Below are 19,566 nucleotides of genomic sequence, written 5' to 3'. Positions count from 1 at the left end.
AAGCTCCACTAGGAAACAGTTATACTAGTCCAGGACAAACTTGGTTTTCAAGTGAGACCTGCAGATGGGAGATACCTGAGTAATAGATCACCTCTTGGGAGTCTGAGGAGGGGAAGCTGATTGGGGTCACCTAGCAAAGAGGTTAAAGTTCAAAAGTCTACCTATGCTTAGCACTCTTAGCACAAGAGTGTGACAGCATCACATTCACCTTCCTTTGTCTCCTCAGACTGGATGACTGGTACTTTCATAGATTTCATAGACATTAGGGCTGGAAGGGACCTCGGAAGATCGAGTCCAGCCCCCCGCCCAAAGGGCAGGACGTCAGCTGGGGTCATAGGATCCCAGCAAGATAAGCATCCAGTTTCATCTTGAAGGTGTTCAATGAAGGCGCTTGAACAACCTCCGGTGGCAGGCTGTTCCAGACCTTGGGGGCTCAGACAGTAAAGAAATTCTTCCTTATGTCCAGCCTGAAACGATCTTGTAGTAGTTTGTGACCATTCGACCTCGTCATCCCTTGGGGCGCTCTGGTGAACAAACGTTCCCCCGGATACTGGTGGTCACCCCTGATAAACTTGTAGGTGGCCATCAAATCACCCCTGAGCCTGCGCTTTTCCAGGCTAAAGAGCCCCAGGGCTCTCAGCCTGTCATTGTAGGGTCTGCTTCCCTGACCCCTGATCATGTGCATGGCTCTTCTCTGGACTCTCTCAAGCTTCTCCACATCCTTTTTGAATTGTGGAGCCCAAAACTGGACACAGTACTCCAGCTGCGGCCTCACTAAGGGCGAGTACAAGGGGAGAATGACGTCCCGGGATTTGCTTGAGAAGCATCTATGGATGCAAGCCAGCGTTTTGGTCGCTTTACTAGCCGCAGCATCGCATTGCAGGCTCATGTTCATCTTGTGGTCAATGATGACCCCCAAGTCTCTTTCTTCCATAGTGCTAGCCAACACAGCACTGCCGAGCCTATAAGGATGCTGCGGGTTTTTTTTCCCAAGGTGGAGAACCTTGCATTTATCGGCGTTGAACACCATCAGATTTTCGTCCGCCCACTTGCTGAGCCTGTCCAGGTCAGCCTGGATCACCCGCCTGTCTTCTGGTGTGGATGCTTTGCCCCAAAGTTTGGTGTCATCTGCGAACTTGACCAGTCCTCTTCTGACTCCAGTGTCCACATCATTAATGAAGATGTTGAACAGTATGGGTCCAAGGACAGAGCCCTGGGGGACCCCACTGGTCACAGGACACCATGATGAGTGACTTCCATCAATTACTACCCTCTGGGTCCGACCCCGGAGCCAATTTTCCAGCCAGTGGATCGTGGAGGACCCAAGGCGACAATTGGCCAGTTTCTCCAAGAGACGATCATGGGACACCAGATCGAAGGCCTTTTTGAAGTCAAGATATATGACATCAATCTCATCTCCCTTGTCCAGGTGATAGATCACCTGGTCGTCGAAGGAAATGAGATTGGTCAAGCAAGACCTACCCGCAACAAACCCGTGCTGGCTATCCCTTAAGATGTTGGCGTCGGCCAGTCCATTAAGGATGGCCTCCTTAATAAACTTTTCTAAGATCTTCCCCGGGATAGAAGTCAGGCTGATGGGCCTATAGTTAGCTGGATCCACTTTCCTCCCTTTCTTGAAGATAGGCACCACACTGGCCTTCTTCCAGTCTTCGGGCACTACACCAGAGCGCCAAGAGTTTTCAAAGATCCGCGCTAGAGGCTGTGCTATGATGCTCGCCAGCTCCTTGAGTACCCTGGGGTGAAGATTGTCAGGGCCGGCTGACTTGAAGGTATCCAGCTTCTCAAGATGTTCCTTCACGAAGTCAGCATTAATGGAGGGCAGGGGATCACCCTCACCCGGACTTCCTGGCCCTGTAGCGGGCACGGGCGTCCCATGCGGCTGATGAAAGACTGATGCAAAGTACCTATTTAATAGGTTGGCTTTTTCCTGGGTGTCAGTTGTCAGTTGCCCCATCTGGTTCAGCAGGGGTCCAACGTTGCCCCTGCTTTTCCTCCGGCTCCCCACATATCTGAAAAAAGACTTTTTATTGTCCTTGATGCTCAAAGCTAGCTGGAGTTCAGTTGCAGCCTTGGCTTTCCTGGTCTGCTCCCTACAGGACCGGACCAGTGCAGAATAATCCTCCTTGGAGGTGACTCCCATCCTTTGTAGGCCTTTCTTTTTAGCCTCAGGAGGTCTGCTAGGTCCCTGGAGAGCCAGGGGGGCTGCTGTGCCCTCTTGCTGCCTTTCCTCCGAGATGGAATAGACTTAGTTTGTGCATGGAGGATCACTCCCTTGAGGAGCAACCACTCTTCTTGAACTCCCCTCTCTCTGTGGTCACAGTCCCTTAGGGCCTCACTGACAAGCCTCCTGAGCTTGTCAAAGTTGGCTTTCCTGAAGTCAAGGACTTCCGTGTTGCTGACTGACTTGCCAGCTTTTCGACGGATGGTGAAGGTGATCAGCTCGTGGTCGCTGTCACCCAGCTTCCCATCGATCACTAGGTCGCCGACTAGGTCATCCCCAGTAGCCAGTACCAGGTCGAGCAGCGCTTTGCCTCTCGTTGGCCCATAGACTTCTTGAGTCATGTAGAGGTCATCCACGCACGAGAGGAAGCTCTGCGACCGCTCAGATTTTGCTGAGCGATCCTCCCACGAGATGTCTGGATAATTGAAGTCACCCATGACAACCATGGTCCTGGAGCAAGCTGCCTCAGCCAGTTCCCAGGCAAACTCCTGGTCAAGCTCAGGACTTTGGGTGGGAGGTCTGTAATAGACTCCCAACATTGTGTCCCCTGTGCCGTGTTCCCCACGGATTTTAACCCAGAGGGTCTCCAGCCGTCCACCCTGGTCGCCAATATCGGCTTGCAGGGACGCGTAGCTTTCCTTAACATAGAGAGCTACACCCCCGCCCCTTTTCTCTACACGATCCCTCCTGTACAGGGTATAGCCATCTATCCCCGTGGTCCAGTCATGGGCGGAGTCCCACCAGGTCTTCGTTATTCCTATTACATCATAATTGTTTGCACTGAGCAGGAGGATGAGCTCCTCCTGCTTATTCCCCAAGCTCCTGGCATTAGTGTAGAGGCAGGCAAGTGCCCCCTGGGGGGCTCCTTCCTTGCCCACAGATTTTACCAGGGCTGGGGCCGGGGTGGGCTCCCTTGAGTGCCGTGATCTGCAGGCTTTGCAAGGATTGCTCAGCGGGCCAGCAGTGGCGGTCGTCCCCCCGTTCCCCAATGGGCTTAGTTTAAAGCCTGGTGGAGCAGGTCAGCCAGTTTGGCTGAGAAGTGCCTCCTCCCTAGGGGAGAGAGGTGGACACCATCTCTTCCCAGCAGCTCGCTGCCTCTCTCGCCAAAGAGCGGGCTGTGGTCATGAAAGCCAAAGCCTTCCTGACGACACCAGCGCCGCAGTCTTTGGTTGACCACATAGATCCTCCTGTCCCTTCTCAGCCCATAGCCTGAGACTGGGAGGATCGACGAGAACACCACCTGTGCCCCCAGACCCTTGAGGCCCGCTCCCAAATCCCTGTAGCGCCTCATGACCTGGCTGGGAGTGCTCCGAGCTGTGTCATTGGTGCCCACATGAATAAGGAGCATGGGATAGTGGTCTGTGGGTTTAAGGAGCTTGGGGATCCTCTCCGCAATGTCCCGGATGCGGGCCCCTGGGAAGCAGCAGACTTGCCGGGCTAAGGAGTCGGGGTGGCAGATTGGCCCCTCCGTCCCCCTCAGGAGGGAGTCTCCCACAACAAACACCTTACGTTTTGTCTTGGGGAGAGCAGGGGCGGGAGCTGCAGTTAGGCCCATGTTGCCTGTGGGGGCCGGCAACTCAGCAGGCTCTGCTGGGGCAGCAAGAGGTGTGTACCTGTTGCTCAGTTCTGGTGGGGGAGAGGCCTTTTTTTGCGGTGGGCCTTAGGGCCCTTGACCACCTTGGTCCATGCCCCTGGCTGGACACAGCAGGAGGTCCCAGAGTCCTCCTTTGGCGTGGAAGGAGACTGTGATCTACCCTTCGCCTCCCGGGGGAGAAGGGCCTGGCAGTAGGAGTCTATCTCCTGCTCGCAGTCCCTGATGGCACGCAGTCTGTGGACTGTGGCCTGGAGCTCCTCCAGCTGGCACACCAGAGACCCCAAAATGGAGCAGACCCCGCAAGGGGAGGTCGCCATGCTCCCAGGCCGCAGAGCCTGGAAAAGGGACAGGCAGCCCCCGCAGCCGAGAGCCAGGGGCTCCGTCTGCGTGGAGCCCGGAACCAGGGGCTCCGTCTGCGTGGCCGTCTCTGAGGTGCCAGAGTGGGGGGCCGAGGAGCCCGAGGGGACCCTCGGGGTGTGGCGCGTGCCCATCCGTGTCATGCCTCTGGTAGGCTGGCTACGGCTGGGGCTGACTACCCTGGGGGGGTGTGCAGGCAGGGTCCGGCTCCCTCCCGCACACCCTCCCGCACAAACTCCGTGCTAACTCACGCACCGGCAGAGAAGCGCGCCTGTTTGCGCAGCCTGTTCGTGCGGCTCCTGTCGCGTGGCTCCCTGGGGGGCTGGGCCAAGTAGGGGCCTGGGCGGGACTTGACCCGGCCCGGCTCCACTCAGCCGCCGCCTCCCACACACACACTAAGGGGTTAGCCCCCTCTCTCCACGGGCCCCGCTTACCCCGGCTGTGCTGGTGGTCAGCAGGGGGCTCTTTGGCTGCTGGAGGGTTTCTGGGGGGCTTTGGGGGAGCGGGGGCGCAGCGAGTTTTCACCCGCGCGTCTCTCGCCGCTCTTGCGTCTAACTGGGCTTTTTCCCGGTCAGCGGGCCCTTTTAAAATGCGCGCATGCGCAGTGGGCATATAGCTGGCTTGATTGAGACCAGCTTTCAGCATGGGTCCTGAACAAGACTTGAACTTGCACCTTAGAAGATATAACAAGGTGGTTCTGCAATTCTGCTGAAGTGCTCCTGATAGAAAGAACTGGAAGCTGTAGAAGGGAAGGGGATTCACCAACTGTTTTAGAGAATAGAAGAGAGAAGAAACTGTGTCAAAAAGGGAAAGGTCAGAGGAGCCCAGAGAAGAGCCGCTCATATGACTAGAGGCCCAAAGACCAAGCCATACAAATAAAGGCTGACATGTGGGATTGTTCAGCCTACTAAAGAGAAGACTTCAGAGGGATTTTGTGGCATCTTACAAATAATATATTAGGGAAGAGCACCAGGGCCTAGGTGATCAACTGCTCATCAAAGTGCCCCAGGGAAAACCAGGAGCAATGGTCATAAACGCCTAGAAGAAGGTTTCAGACTGGATACAAGGAAAAACTTCTTCATGGTTTGTGTGACCAGACTCTGGAATAGACTCCCATTGGGGGTGGTGCAGGCACCTACACTGGAGATTTTCAAAAGGAGACTAAATGCACACCTTGCTGGTGTTATTTGACCCCAGCAGTCTTTCCTGCCCAGAGCAGGGGGGCTGGACCCAATGATCTCACGAGGTCCCTTCTAGCCCTAAGCTTCTGTGAATCTATGAATTGTTGTTGTCAGTTACTCCATTGGCTTAAATGGCGAAAGCCTGTGCAGTGGATTTCAATGTTGTGCAACTGATGACCCATGTGGGAGTCAGTATGGTGCCACGTGATGGAATTTCTGTTTTATCAGTTTGCTCTCTTAAAAACATAGTCTGTTGTCTGTATGGCCCTTGCCTCATTTGAATATAGAAAGGCATGAACGAAGCACAGATCCCCTGAAAAAGAAGGGATTGTCCCACACACAACTGGTGGGGGTGGGGGGGCACATGCACCCCCCCCCCCCAAATTGTCTTCCGAATCAGCACCGCTCAGGACAGGGACTTTTTTGCCATGTGGGCTGGCAGCGTGTTGGGAGGGCGGGGGGTAAAACTAAGCCATGGCACAAAAGTATAGTAGTGGATACGTGGATTTTGGCCTGCCCCTGGGCCCTCCCGAAATTGTGCTCCCCCCCTCCCCGACTCAGGAGGCACCAGTGACCCCTGGATTGTCCTATTGAAAGAATTTAATGATACCCTGAAGAAGTGTTTCTATGTAATGCTGAGCATGTCACTTAAATCAATATGTTTGCAGATAATCAGTAATTTTGCCCCTGTTTTTTTTCAGTACCTAACTTCAGATTCTGAATTTAGACTTGCAGAACTTCTGTACAGCCAAAACTACATCTGGGCTGTGAACAACCATAATATAAATCGCTAAGTGGACAAAATAGTTATGTTCAGTGAATTAAAGACTTTCATAATGCATATGCACAAGAGGATTGCAATGGGCAACCTTAATTCTGGCATTCCACAGCTAGCCCTTGTCTTGTAACTTTAATATCCTTTTAATGTATAACGTATAATGGCATCTCATGTCTGCAGTCTCACTGTATGAAGCCTATAAATGCAGAGAAACAAGAGATGATATATTTATTTCTCCTGGATCCCTGCAATATCTTTTCATACTGAGCTTTAAAACAACCATGGAAACAGTATCTTATAAAACAAATTTAAAACAATAATTTCAGAAGTTGTAAACAATGTACACTGCTTTTCTCATGAGTCTCTTTCAATGCGTCTTGCCCAAGATATATAATACACCCATGATGGGTAGTTACCTGAACAATAAAATAATTATTAAGCAACATAATTATTCAGAAAAGATATAATTTTGTAAATGTGATATCTGCTCTTAAATTAGAATATCCTTTCTAGAGAAATCAATGAATAAAATGTTCTCTCTCTCAGTCTCTCTCTCTTTCTTAGTGTGTTCCTTCATAAAAGTTGAATGCTGTCAGTGAGTTGGTTTGTCTAGAGTTTCAGATATTAATACTGTACATTTAAGGGACAAAATAATTAAAAGTCTATTTCTCATCTGGCTGTTGAAATTAGAACAAACTTATGTGGAAACAGTGATACAAAACCCTCTGATCCTCTTTCTGTAATGGGAACGATATGAATTTTGTGGCAATACTGGTCTTGAATTTTGGAAAAGTAGCTCTCTTATAGTAGATCCAGAGATATTGATAAATGTTCAAAGTGAAACTGAAAAAATTACTCTGATTTTGTTAAGGTTTTTCATGCAATTTCCTCAATGAGTTTTACTAGGAGAAAAGACCTATATACGTACACTCTTCTCACTCCACCAGAATTTGTTCATTACCTGCAATTAGGACTGTTTGATTAATTAATAGTCCACAATGCTTGAACCTAATTAATCATCTAAGAAGTATTGCTTTCCCCACTGAAGGGATAATAGAACAGAATATTACCATATCCCTAGTGATCAGGTTGACACAAAACACAGCTGCCAAAACCTGTTTCAGTTCTTTAGTTATGTTTTTTGTGGATATGAGTGATTGCAGTGAAACTCCATTTCGGATTCAGTTAGTCTTTCCCCTATCTAGTAGTAATAAATTAATTATACTACTTCCTTCTAAAACTTTTATGTATTATCACCTGTCCAGGAGTTTGTTTTTGTTATTCACAGTTTATAAAGGCATACAGAAATTGCCTGGCTCCCCAAAGTCACATAGTGAATTGGCTATAAGAACTTATTAACCCTAAGTATACCTGCAGTGATTTAATGCCTCTTTCTTTCTTATGGTCTCAGCCTCCAAAGTAGCCTTTGGTAGCTGGCAAAAGGAAGAGGAGACCTAGCTCATTGGCTACAACCCTGCTCTGAGGGTGATTATGAAAGGATGGGCACATTTGGGAAGTATTTGAACACTTTGTGTCATACCACAAAAATCATGGGATTAAAAAAAAACACACTTTGGCTTCTTGTTTGTCTGTTCTTTGATTTCTGATCCATTCAGGTACACTTGCGTCAATCTTTTGCTTTGCTATGTAGGGACCACAGGCTTTAGGGGATTTTGGGGGAAAGCCTGACATTTAGTGTTGGCTGGAAATGGCCTGAAACCATGGGTGAGAAGGAGGATGGGGAAAAAAGTTCAAAAATACCCCAAAAAACCAACCTCCTCCCTTCCCCTCAAAAAGCACTTACTTGAAATATGGAGAAGAAAGGCAGCAAAACCCCAGAAACACTGTGATAGCCCTACATGCTTCTAGGGGAAGTCTAGTACAGAGTGAGCTCCTGTTGGGGTTCAGCCAATCAGGTTGTTCGATTCCCTGCTTTGGAAGGGAGTTTAAAAGCCTTGCCCAGAGCATAGCAGGTAAGTACCCCTTGCCCTAGGGCCTGCAGGTATAGGCATGCTGGGTGCCTGCCCCCACAGCTGGGCATGGGGCACAGGGTGCCCCCATTGCAGGGACTTACCCCCACCTTGCATGTTTCTCCTGAACCCTTCTTTGTTTTGCTGCCATGCAGGATTGGAGGAGAATTCCCCCTCCCCATCACTGTGTGGTGTGGTAGAATGGGGATCAGGACACCTGTGCTGGGCAGGGGGAAGCCCCTGCTATAGGGGCACCCTGCACCCCATGTCTAGCTGTAGGGGCAGGTACCCAGCATGGGTCTCGCAAGCCAGACTCCACCCCACCATGCAGAGAAGGGGAGGGAGAAGTTCCCTTCCTCCCCCTAATGGTAGCAGAGCAAAGTAGGGATCAGGAGACCCTGTGCCAGGCTGGGGAAGCCTCTGCCCCACACCTAGCTGTAGATTTTGCCTGAGGGTCAGCAATCCATAAAAGCACTCAATAAAAGTTGTTGTTTAATACACTTTATTATTGTTTTATTAAGAATTCTAAGTGGTGCGCTTTACCCAAAAGTTGTTTAATAAGTAGTGAGCTTTACTTTATTAAAACTGCTGTAGAACAGCCTGTGTGCTGCTTGTTCTATGGCAATCAGCCCCATGGCAGGTTTCCTCAACCAGTCAGAGGTGTAGGAGTGCCTGCCCTGGATAACGCCTGAAATTGACTCTGGCGAGCCTTCACTTTTCATAGAATCATAGAAAATTAGGGTAGGAAGGAACCACAAGAGGTGATCTAGTCCAGTCCCCTGTTCAAATCAGGACTATCCACAAGTCTGCTGATTTTTTTTTATTTTTTTTTCCTTCCTTTTTTCCTCTACTGGAGCCTGAATTACAATGGTCCCTAGTTATAAGGAGCCAGAAATGTATTTATTTATTTTACTTTCCATTGCAAGATGCTGGATAAAATTGCAAAAGTTGGCAACAGTGTATTTAGCACACTTGAAAAAGGGCCTACATCTGAAATCTTTACTCTGGCAAAATTTGCACTGAAAATTTAATGAGAATTTTTCTTAATGGCTTCAGTAGTTGGACCATTATGTAATATTTAAGAATTAAATGTACTGTTCTTCCTAAAAACAAGTTATGCAATGAAAAGAGAAGGTTCTTAGTTTCTTTCCTGCAATTAGAATGCAAGATGCATATTTTAATAAACCAGAAAAGTACCATGTAAGTTAAAAAAAAAAAAAAAAAAAAAAAAAAGCAAGCACTTTATTGCCTCTTTCAAAGTGTTAATGCTCTTACTTTCTATATTCCACCTTGCTCTCTGCGAGTCACTGTAGGGCGATATTGGGTCATTTTATTATATAGCAGAAGACACTGTGTGCCTAGGAAAGGGCCACATGCAATGGCATGAACCTCTGATTTGTGACCATGCTTGCTTTAATTTACTTGCATGACAGTTTAGAACAGATAAGATCCAATGCCAGATAATACTGTATCTTAAAGTTATGGAGAATCAGTTAGTAGAGTGCATTTCAGTATTTTCATGTAGATACAAGTTTATTCAACTTTTGGTACTACCCAGCTTCAATTAGATATTAGGTGCAATTCAGTTTCATTTAGGAATTTTTATTTTATTATATCTAGGATTTTGATGCTCAGTTTTATTATGCTAAGATTAAGTTATTGCACTTTTAAATTCCTTAAAGCAGTGGTTTTCAAATCTTTTTTAGCTACATACCCCTTTGCCTGTAAGATATTGCTGCTTGTATACCCTACACCTGACCCATCTCTGAATGTTTGCCAATGTCAGTGGTAGTTACAGTCAGCAATACTGTTACTCATTGTTGACCAATGAGAAACTCCACTGCCGTTATTAATGTAGGCACAAACTCTGGGTTTTATGCAGTTTCAAAACCACTCATTTAGAGTACAAGCTCTTTCAAATGGTTCTCAGCACAGTGGAGTTCAGTCTCTGACTGTGACTTCTAGAACATCCTGAAATGCATTTAGTATTTAATAGTAATTTGTACTACTTTGTAATATTTATAAATATATTTAGTCCCAACCAATCATTTTATTCTGATTTTAAGCTGCTGGATGCTGTGTTGTTCTATAACACTAGGATACCCTAGTGGTTGCTGAAAAGAGTTTGTTTAGACTGCATAGTCATTTCAACCTTTGAACATGGATTATTTGTTTATTCTGAAATTCATTAAGTGATCTTTTAACCATATTTAATTAAACCAAAATAGTCTCTGTGGAACAGGAACACATATAACTGGGAACACTTGCAAGAAGACGCCATGCAATTTAGCACAATTCCATGACCACATTAACTTGCTAACAATGTTGGCAGCTTTCTTTAATTATTTCTTTACAAAAAACTGACCAACCATTCGATTATTGAAAATGACAGTGTGTGAAACATTCCAAAGATCATTCATTAGCCTTGTTCAAAAATGTCCATAATTTCATATGCTCTTTTGCAAGTTGCTTTAGAGCTTCAATTTAAAAATAAAGAAAGCAGAAAAAAAGATTTTAAAAAATCAAAGCATACACTACATTTGTAGTGGGCTGCATCTTCCTCATGTGCTGCTTTTATGGCTCTGCTGTGCTGTATAAAAGTAAGCTGATTTATGTTTATAGATTTATATAAATTATTATGAATAACTAAATACTTTCTATATCCCATAAGATGTATAGGGCCAGATTTTATTGCTGTTATAGAGACAGCAGTGGGAAGACTGTTCATGAAGACTGACTGTACTTCAGAAGAGAGATAATAACGCAACCATAGCAAAATACATCCAAGCTTTCCTTCTGTTCAAACACACCAGCTTTTACCTGACGACAAATGCTGAATGAATGTTTCACAGGTGTTGCAATGCCCACTGCTTAAATACACTGCATAAGTTAGCATTGATTCTGTTAAGGAGATATGAAGCTTCCAGATCTATTCACACAGAGCATATCTACATAAGACGCTATGTTGCCATAGCATTGGCAGGTACAAACTGTGATGCCATAGCTACGTCACTGTTGCAACACACTCCCTTGCTATAGCATGTTGCTGGAGCGATGTAGCATCTAAACAACCACGCGTCACTGGCACAATGCAGTATGGACGGTTACTGTGTCCAAAAGGAAGGACTAAACAATGGTGCAGTAACAATGGTGCCGTAGGGGCACATGTAGACTCACCCACAGTCTTGTCACCTAAGTATTCTTCTAGGTATTTGATACAGTTTAACCCAGCTCTCCTTGAAATGTTTGTGCACTAAGTTTTAGTCTGGCAGTATTTATTTAACAATGCTAATTTGGTCATGAATCAAGTAGAAGAAAGCTTATCCTCACTTCTGCTGTATCAGACAAATGTACCTTTGTTTTAACACCAAACTGTATAGTCTTATAAACTATGCACTAACATTACCCCAAGACAACAAAAAAGAAGCTTTTAACCTTTGACCTTTTGCAGATCTATCAGATACAGCAGTGTCTGGTCATTGGTGTCTGACCAGTTTTTCTCCTGTTTTTTTTCTTTTACCTGGGAAGTTTATTGCTTTCCATGTTTTAAAATGTTACAGCCTGAAACATTTAACCTGGGATGTTTGGATTATCGGTGTCTCCTGCAGATAGTGTAAGGTGTTTCGTGATTAAAACTTATTCTGTGTATACAGAAGATGCTTAGTATATTACTGAATTATTTAGTCCTTGCAGTATGTATTCTGTTTCCACCTGTGTTTTGCTGAAAATTTAATGCATTCTAAAAATACTAGTCATTAAAGGATGGCTTGTATCACTTCATTCTGCAAATGTTTTACAGGCAAGACTGGAGAACTCACTGATCCAAGAACTCACTGTGGAGAATGTGCTTGCAGCCCTGCCAGCATTTCCTAAGGGTGCCCCTCAGCAACGGGCCAAAAGGGCTGCAGAGGCCCTGGTAAAAGCAACTAATTATTCCAAGCTAATAGCTATGCAACAGGTGAGGAAACCTTATTGCATTTTCAGAAGGTACAATTTTTTTTCTGTATCCTGAGGTTTTATTACTTCATATCTGATGAAGTTCCCTCCGTGCTGACTTTGTTCAGCTCCTTCCCCACCAGTCAGTAGGATACTAGATTCTCTCAGTTGTTGTACATGGTATGGTTGGTCCAAGAGGAAAAAATGTCAGAGAAGTGACCTAGAAGCTGGTTTTTTGTTTTGTTTTTCCTCATCTAGCCCATCCATGCTTTCTGTATTTTTATATATTCCCAGACATTGTTTCATTAAGTGTAAATGATCTCATATTACATTGTCAATATGCTTTCTTCCTTTTCAAAAGGTTTTTGCAGCTTCTCTAATACAAGAAAGTATGTCTAAACTATAAAAAGCCATAGAACTTGAATATTTTAATACTAAATTTTGTTTAGCATTGATCAAGGGAAATGAAATGCTCTTCTCTAAATAGAAGTAGAGCATGTTTATTATTTTAAGACTTATGGGTATTGTTGGATATTTGTAAATAAGATCCATTTGAATCTCATTGCAGTAAAGCTAACATTTAACAAATAATTAAGCAAGCAGTTCAAGTATTTTAATCTTTATAACTAAAGGAGAAAGACGGCTCAATTTTTTATGATCTTTTTCATATTGACTAATGTCTAGAAAGCCAAAATAAACTATACTAGTAATTAGTCATTTTTTGCAGACTTAAGACTATCAGAATGTCAGTCTTTCTAGTCTGCCAAAGCTTTTTAAGCTTACATCTGAAGAGAGCTGGTATTAATGAGGCCCTCTGTTATTTACGTAGTCAATTTCTGGATTTATCAAAGTAAAGACTATCTGATTAGTCAGATTTCAAGGCAGTTCTGTGACAAGCATAAAATAGCACTTTTAAGTAATTTAACTTGTGATTTGTTAATTTTGTGATTGGAATAATATTTACTGTACTTTTTTCTGGATTTAAACCCTGCAGAATGATTTTCTTTATTTAAATAGTAAATACAATTAGTTTTCAATACTGTTTTTTATAATCTTTTACAATAGCACTCAAATTGAAATCAGGGCCTGTACAAGCAGCTAAGAAGACACATCCCTGCCCTGAGACTTTTAATGCATATCAGAAGTCCTGTATTGTGGGTTCTCACAAATAGTCTCTATTCTACTTAATACTAAAGAAACGTGTTATCAAGCCCAGACTAAACATGAATAAAGAAATATTATGAGGAGCATGTCTAATGTAAGATACATCCATATGTTCATAACCTCTCGGTCAGAAACATCTTAAGAACCTTGGTCTTTAAAATGTGTTGTAGTATCTATCCATTTAATTTAGATTCTTAGATTCCTTGTAATTGTATGTGTAATTGGGATGTTTAGGTGACCTTAAAATAATTAATTATTTTATATAAATAGATGCAGAAGCAGCAAGGAGTGGAGGCAAGGCCAGAGGCTGGGAACAGAGCAGAGAGGGTCAGAGGCCTGGGAGTAAGGCTAGAGACTAAGAAGAGAGGAGAGATTGGGGCCAGGGGCCCAAAGCCTGAAGAGGGTTGGGGTAGGGCAAAGAAGTCCAGAGATTGAAGTCAGCACCCTAAAGCCCAGTGAGGGATGGAGGGTAAGGCAAAGAAGCCTGGAGATCAGGGCTAGGGGCCTGAAACCCAGGAAGGAGCAGAGCTAGGAGCCCGATTTGGGGGGAGAGACAGTGCCTGGGAGTAACCTGTATAGGTGAAGTACCCGGGTGGGGACTACAGGCAGGGAGGCTGCACCCAAAAGTATCCATGAGAAGCAAAGTGCCCAGGAGAAGCAGGCAAGCCTGGAAATCACACCAGGGAGTAGCTGAGGTAGGTAAAGTATTCAGGCAGGGAGGCCCAGTCACAGGGACTGAGGCCATGGCCTGAGGGGGGCTAGTGAGCAATATGATTGATAACACCTGTTAGGCATGGGCATGGTGTAAAGGGTGGTTGGAGCCATGTTATAAGCCCTTAAGGCAAAGTAAAAACATCTGAGTGCCCACATGAGATCAGGGATGCCTGCGGATGCCTCTCTTTTTCTAATAATAACATTAAGGCATCACAGATGAGAAGACAGGGAGAGTGCCCAAAGAGAGTCAAACTAGACAAGGGGAGATTTTGGCCACCCCTCAGATGTTACACACATACTCATCTTTTGTGTTATAATACTACCTTTGTTTTACAATTAGTAATAAGATTAGTACGTATTTAATTTAAACACTTTGGGATGAATCAGGATATAAAGAATATGAATGACTTGTTTGGTTCAAGAGATCATGAGGAACAAATTAGTCTCTTCATCAGATTTCAATTCAGTTATTTCCTAATCCCATTTCCTTCCCCCCCTGATAATCCACCCTTTGAGTTCTCTTTTGGTATATTATCCATGCATCACTTAACTGTGTAGAACAAACTTGAATTGTCTTTTTCCAAGTCTTTTGAAGGATACATTAGCATCTCCAAAACTGTTAACCATGTAGTGTATTTTCTCATATATAACACCCCCACACCCAAATAAGACATGCACCTTGTATTTGGGAAGGCAGAATTAAGAGAAAAAGATTTTTTTTCAGAGTTATAGCTGCATGGAGCAGGGACCTAGGCTAAACTTTAAATGACTTGCCTTCCCTTTCCTGCTTAACTAAAAGCTGAAACTCTAGCTGCTGCTAAAGACTGGTTTTCATGGGTGAATCTATGATTTTGAAAAGAGCTAAAGAGTCTCCAGGGGTGTGAAATAAGAGGATGGGGGACCAGAAGCAGCTGACAGACAGCAAAATTATCCAAAAAGAAAGTTAATTTGATTACTGAAACATCAAGACTATTAAAAAAAAAAGAGACAAAATTGTTAACACCTGTGGAGTGAAGAAGAATGAGCCATTAAATCAGTGACTCTCTTCGCCACCTGAAGAATGTCACTGCTGCTGCACTGTGGAGCAGGAATCAAAGCTTTTATCTTGGGCAGAACAAATCAGCTTCTCCACTTTAGATACACACCTCAGTTTTGAGGAGCTGATTTTTTGGGAAAGGTGCTTGTGGTATGCAAGTAAATAGGGTATTCCTAGAGAATATTTCTCAAGCCTTTGAAGTATTTCCTTGTTAAAGACTGATAATTACACTTTCCTGTCTTCTATTACCATGTTTTATTCTCTGTTCCTAATATTAAATTCTGTCATGACTTCTCTGAATCTGGTAACAGCCTGAGGTGTAGTGTGTGGAGAAAGAATTTTTTTAAGTTGACAGTTAATTTGAGATGTAGTCAAATAGCAGTAAAAGAATACTACTGTTGGATCTGTTCAGTATAAACAATTTGGTCACAGGAGCATGGCAACTTCTAGAGATGGGAAGTAATATAAACTTAGGACCTGATCCTGCAAATATGTGTATGGGCACTTAGTTCTTCATCACAGGAAGTACCTAACTTCTTAACATTTGTAACTAAGTGCTTCATATGGCTATAGGATCAGGTTCTTATTCTAGAGCTTATAGATTTTCCAAGTATGTAAACACACCAGCAGTTATTGGTTAGTTGGGTTGCAAGAAATATGTTACTCTTATGTTTGCTTTAGACCTTGGTTAAATGAATAATCAATCATAAAGGCTAAGTACAGACATTCAAAAAGCCAGAGGTGGAATTAATTCAGTCTTTGCTTGCTAGTCTAAACTGCGTAGCTTGAGCTGAGAAGCAAGTGAACAGACATTCACTTACAATTCTGGAAATATAGCCATGTGCCTGCAGTGGCTCAGGCCAGTGGCTCAGGCCAGAAGGGAGGTGCTAGAGTGTGCCTCTCAGCCTGTCAGCCACTGCCAAAGGGAAAGGAGGAAGTTCAAGGCTTTTCTTTCCTCCCTGCTCGAGTGGATGGGGGGGCATGACCAGGCACCAACCTGGGGCCAGCATGCTGAGATCAGGGGGAGGGGGGCTTTAAATCCCACTCCATGGCCTGCATTGGACCCCAGCTTGGGTGGGCCCTGCCAGGGTTATCTCCTCCTTTTCCCTGTGCCTGCTCTGGGCCATCATGCTGAGGGGGGAGAAGAGGGTTTAAACCGGCCCCCTAACATAGAAGGGACTCCAGTTGGGGTCTGCCTGGTGGGGGAGGGGATGGGGCAGCCCCTGCCAGGCTTTTGCCCCACTGCTCCCTGAAGGGGGGGCAGTCCCTGCCAGTCTGGGGGGCAACCTTGAGCACAGCTCTGGATCATGAGGCTGAGGGGAAGGAAGGGAGGTTTAAACCCCTTCCATGGCCACATAGGGACCCCAGCTCAGGTCTGCCTGGTGGAGAGCAGCTTGGCAGGGGCTCCGCTCCCAGACTCAGGCTGGGGTTGGATGAAGCCAGGGTTGGAGTGGTTAAATCCTCCTCTTCCCCTCAGCCTGTTGCCCCCAGGCTCAAAGAGGATGCAGGGTGAAAGCCTGGCACGGACTATGCCCCCAGACAAACCCCAGCTGGGGTCCAGGGCCTCTCTCCTGTGCCTCAGTGTGCTGTCCTGGGGCCTGCATCTGGCTATGCCCCTGCCCCCTCCTCTGGAGTGGCAAACAGAGAAAAGCCAGACAGGGGCTGCTGCACCCCTACCAGGCAGACCCCAGCTAGGGTCCCAAGTGAGGTGGGATCCCCTCTGCCTCAACCTACTGATCCTGGCTGGTGTCTGCCCATGCCCCCGCCCCTGCCCCCTCTGTTCGTGTGACGAGTAGGGAAAAGCCAGGCGGGGGCCATTCCAACCTTTCCAGGCAGACCCCAACAGGAGTCCGATGTTAGCAAACAAGGGGCCTTAAAGCCCACTCCCCTCCAACCTCAGTCTGCTGGCCTGGCTCAGGGTCTGGCTGTGCCCTCCCCTCCTCTCCCCCCAGCTCCAGCAGCAAGTAGGGGAAAAGCCAGGCAGGGGCTGCTCCACCCCCACCATGCAGACCCTGACTGTGGTCCAGGACTGGGTTCTCCTCCTCCAACCCCCTTCAACTAGCTGGAGCAGTGATAGTGCTCTGACTAGGAACCAGAGAGGTGGGACCAACCTTGCTGTGCTGAAACAGGCAGCACAGCCCAGCCCAGGGCTGAACTGGTTTGACCTAAATCAGTTAAATCTGATACTACATACAACTAGGTTCATCTTAAACCAGTTTCGGACATTTTGAAAGTGGTCCATGTGCACTGAGTTTCTGGGCATTTTTATACATACTTTGAAAAGTGCCCAGTGCTGCAGTGCTTGCAGTTGTATAAGCAGCGAAATGTGCATCAGCGCTGAGTAAGTGACGGTCGTGCGCTTTTGAACTAAAACACATTGGAGGCACTTTAGTTCAAACGTGCACCGCTGCCACTTTCTGCACACTGATGTGCATTTTGCTGCTTATACGACTGCATAGTGCAGTGCAGTGCACATCAGCTCTCATACAGACCAGACTTGATTAATCTTCTCTGAAGCATTGCATCTCCGGCGTATCGTGGGATGACAAAGTATGTGTATAAATACCCTCTGTTCTGTTAGAGATTTAAACAGTTTTTTGATTATTTCAACCGGTTCATGTGTAACTTGTGTCCCTAACCTATGACACTAGAACTATAGATGTAAAGAAATTAAGTAGTTCAGTGAAGCATTTCCTCAAGGTGAAAGGTTGAGCGGCTTGAAATTAAGCAGAATGTATTGCTTCATGATATTTACATTTTAATTCTGGAGAAAAAAATATCTTTCTTCTGCCTGCTAACAGCAAAAAGTTCTGAACCTTGGGCCTTCAGTAAAAGATTGTTTTAAACTAAATTTCCCATTAAAACTTTCAGCCTCAGTATGTTCAACTGTATCACATGCCTAACATTTAGTGCAATAACTACAACTAAATGCCATTCCTGAATAAGAATACCGGCATGAATTCAGGCATATCTTTGTAAATCACAACTTTTCAAAATTATTTCAAATCCATTGCTTTTATCCTAGTTATTGTAAAAGGTATTGTCCTATAATCCTCTGTACTATAATAATTGTATTATTCCTCCTTTTATAACATTTGTTAAGTATTTCCAAATGGCATACCTTGGCTGACTAGAAGTGTCCTTAGGCTCTTTGTCTGTTAAGTGTAAACCTGGAGACAGTTAGGGAAAGTAGGGAAAGTTAGGTTAGTGTGCCTGTCTTTCAAAGGGCAGAAGTTGTATGGGTTTTTACCTTCTCTAATAAAACATAATAAAAGTAAGTAGCAAGAGATTTAGATTATGAAGGTGACAAGTTACTTTGGGTGTGCAACTGCATCTGCTATGCATACTTTCAGATAATAAACACCCTAGTGCAAGAACTTTATTGTTTCTCCTGTTTATTTGTGGTCAGCGCTACATACACTTCTTATGTCATATATATAATAATAATCTGGATTTTTTAAATATTCCAAAACACGAGTCTCTATTATTAATGAGAAAAATAGAGAAGAAAAAATTTAGGAATGTGGCTGAACAATTCAGGTGTTCTCTAAAACCAGTTGGCTTTGATGTTTTGAGTATAGTGTATGAAGCTGAGAATTTATTTCTTAAGAGAACTTATGAGTGGTTCAGCTATCACTTAATATGATGCTGTTCTGAGAAGCAGTTATGGAATGAAAAGGAAGAAGAGAAACTATACGGATCGAATTTGCAGATGACAAACAACTAAAAAGGGTTGGAAATATTTTGAAGGATAGGATTAAAATTCAAAGGGATATTAGTAATTCAAAGCACGGAGTTATAGACCATAAATGTAATTCAGTAAAGACAAATGACACAGCGAGATGAAGAAAAAGAGATGCTTGTATATCTAATATGGGAGAGATAACTGTTAAGTAGGTTCTGGGGGTTATTGTGCATCACAAACTGAGCATGAGTTAGCAATGTGATTTTATTGCAGAAAAATAAATAGTTTGGATTCATAGGAAACTGGGGCTGGAAGGAACCTCATTAGGTCATCTAATCCAGTTCCCTTCTTAAGGTAGGATCATCCCTGATTAAACCATCCCAGCCAAGGGTCTGTCTAACCTGCTCTTGAAAATTTCCAGGGATGGAGTTTCTACAATTTCTCTAGGTACTTGTTCCAGTGCTTTAGATAATAAAGCAGAAAGTCAGAGTCAAAGTTCTTCCTAATACCCAATCTAAATTTCCGCTGTTGCAGCTTGAGTCCATTCTTTTAGTCCTATGCCCTATGCCCACAGAGAATAGTCACTCTATCTCTGTTTTTCCTATAATCTGCCTTCAGGCATTTGAAGACTTATGAAATTCACCACTCTGTCTTCTCTTCTCCAGACTAAATAACTGAAGTTCTTTCAGCCTTTCCTCATTAGTCTTATTTTCCAGCTTTCCAGTCATTTTTTGTTGCTCTCCATTGGACTCTTTCAAGTTTGTCCATATCATTTTTTGAAATGTGGAGCCCAAAAGTGGACACAGTACTCCATAGTACTCACGAATGCTGAATAGAGCAGAATCACTTCCCACGATTTGCAAGTAATGTTTCTGTCATAACAGGGTTATATAACAGAAGCATTGTATG

The 19,566-nt window shown here is 44.7% G+C and overlaps 1 protein-coding gene across 2 annotated transcripts in view; it reads left to right on the top strand.

Moving 5' to 3' along the window:
- Positions 1-19,566, top strand: part of LOC102560227 (uncharacterized) — a 233,822-nt gene that overhangs the window by 179,264 nt on the left and 34,992 nt on the right. For both annotated transcript variants that reach the window (XM_019483882.2, XM_019483897.2), the window contains one exon: positions 11,922-12,080. In XM_019483882.2, the coding sequence (XP_019339427.1) occupies positions 11,922-12,080 (159 nt within the window). The remainder of the gene's footprint in view (positions 1-11,921; positions 12,081-19,566) is intronic.

The sequence above is a fragment of the Alligator mississippiensis genome, chromosome 3 (assembly GCF_030867095.1).
Source record: "Alligator mississippiensis isolate rAllMis1 chromosome 3, rAllMis1, whole genome shotgun sequence".
Lineage (NCBI taxonomy): Eukaryota > Metazoa > Chordata > Crocodylia > Alligatoridae > Alligator > Alligator mississippiensis.
The sequence above is the reverse complement of the archived record's forward strand: the minus strand, read 5'-3'. Positions and strand labels throughout refer to the sequence as shown.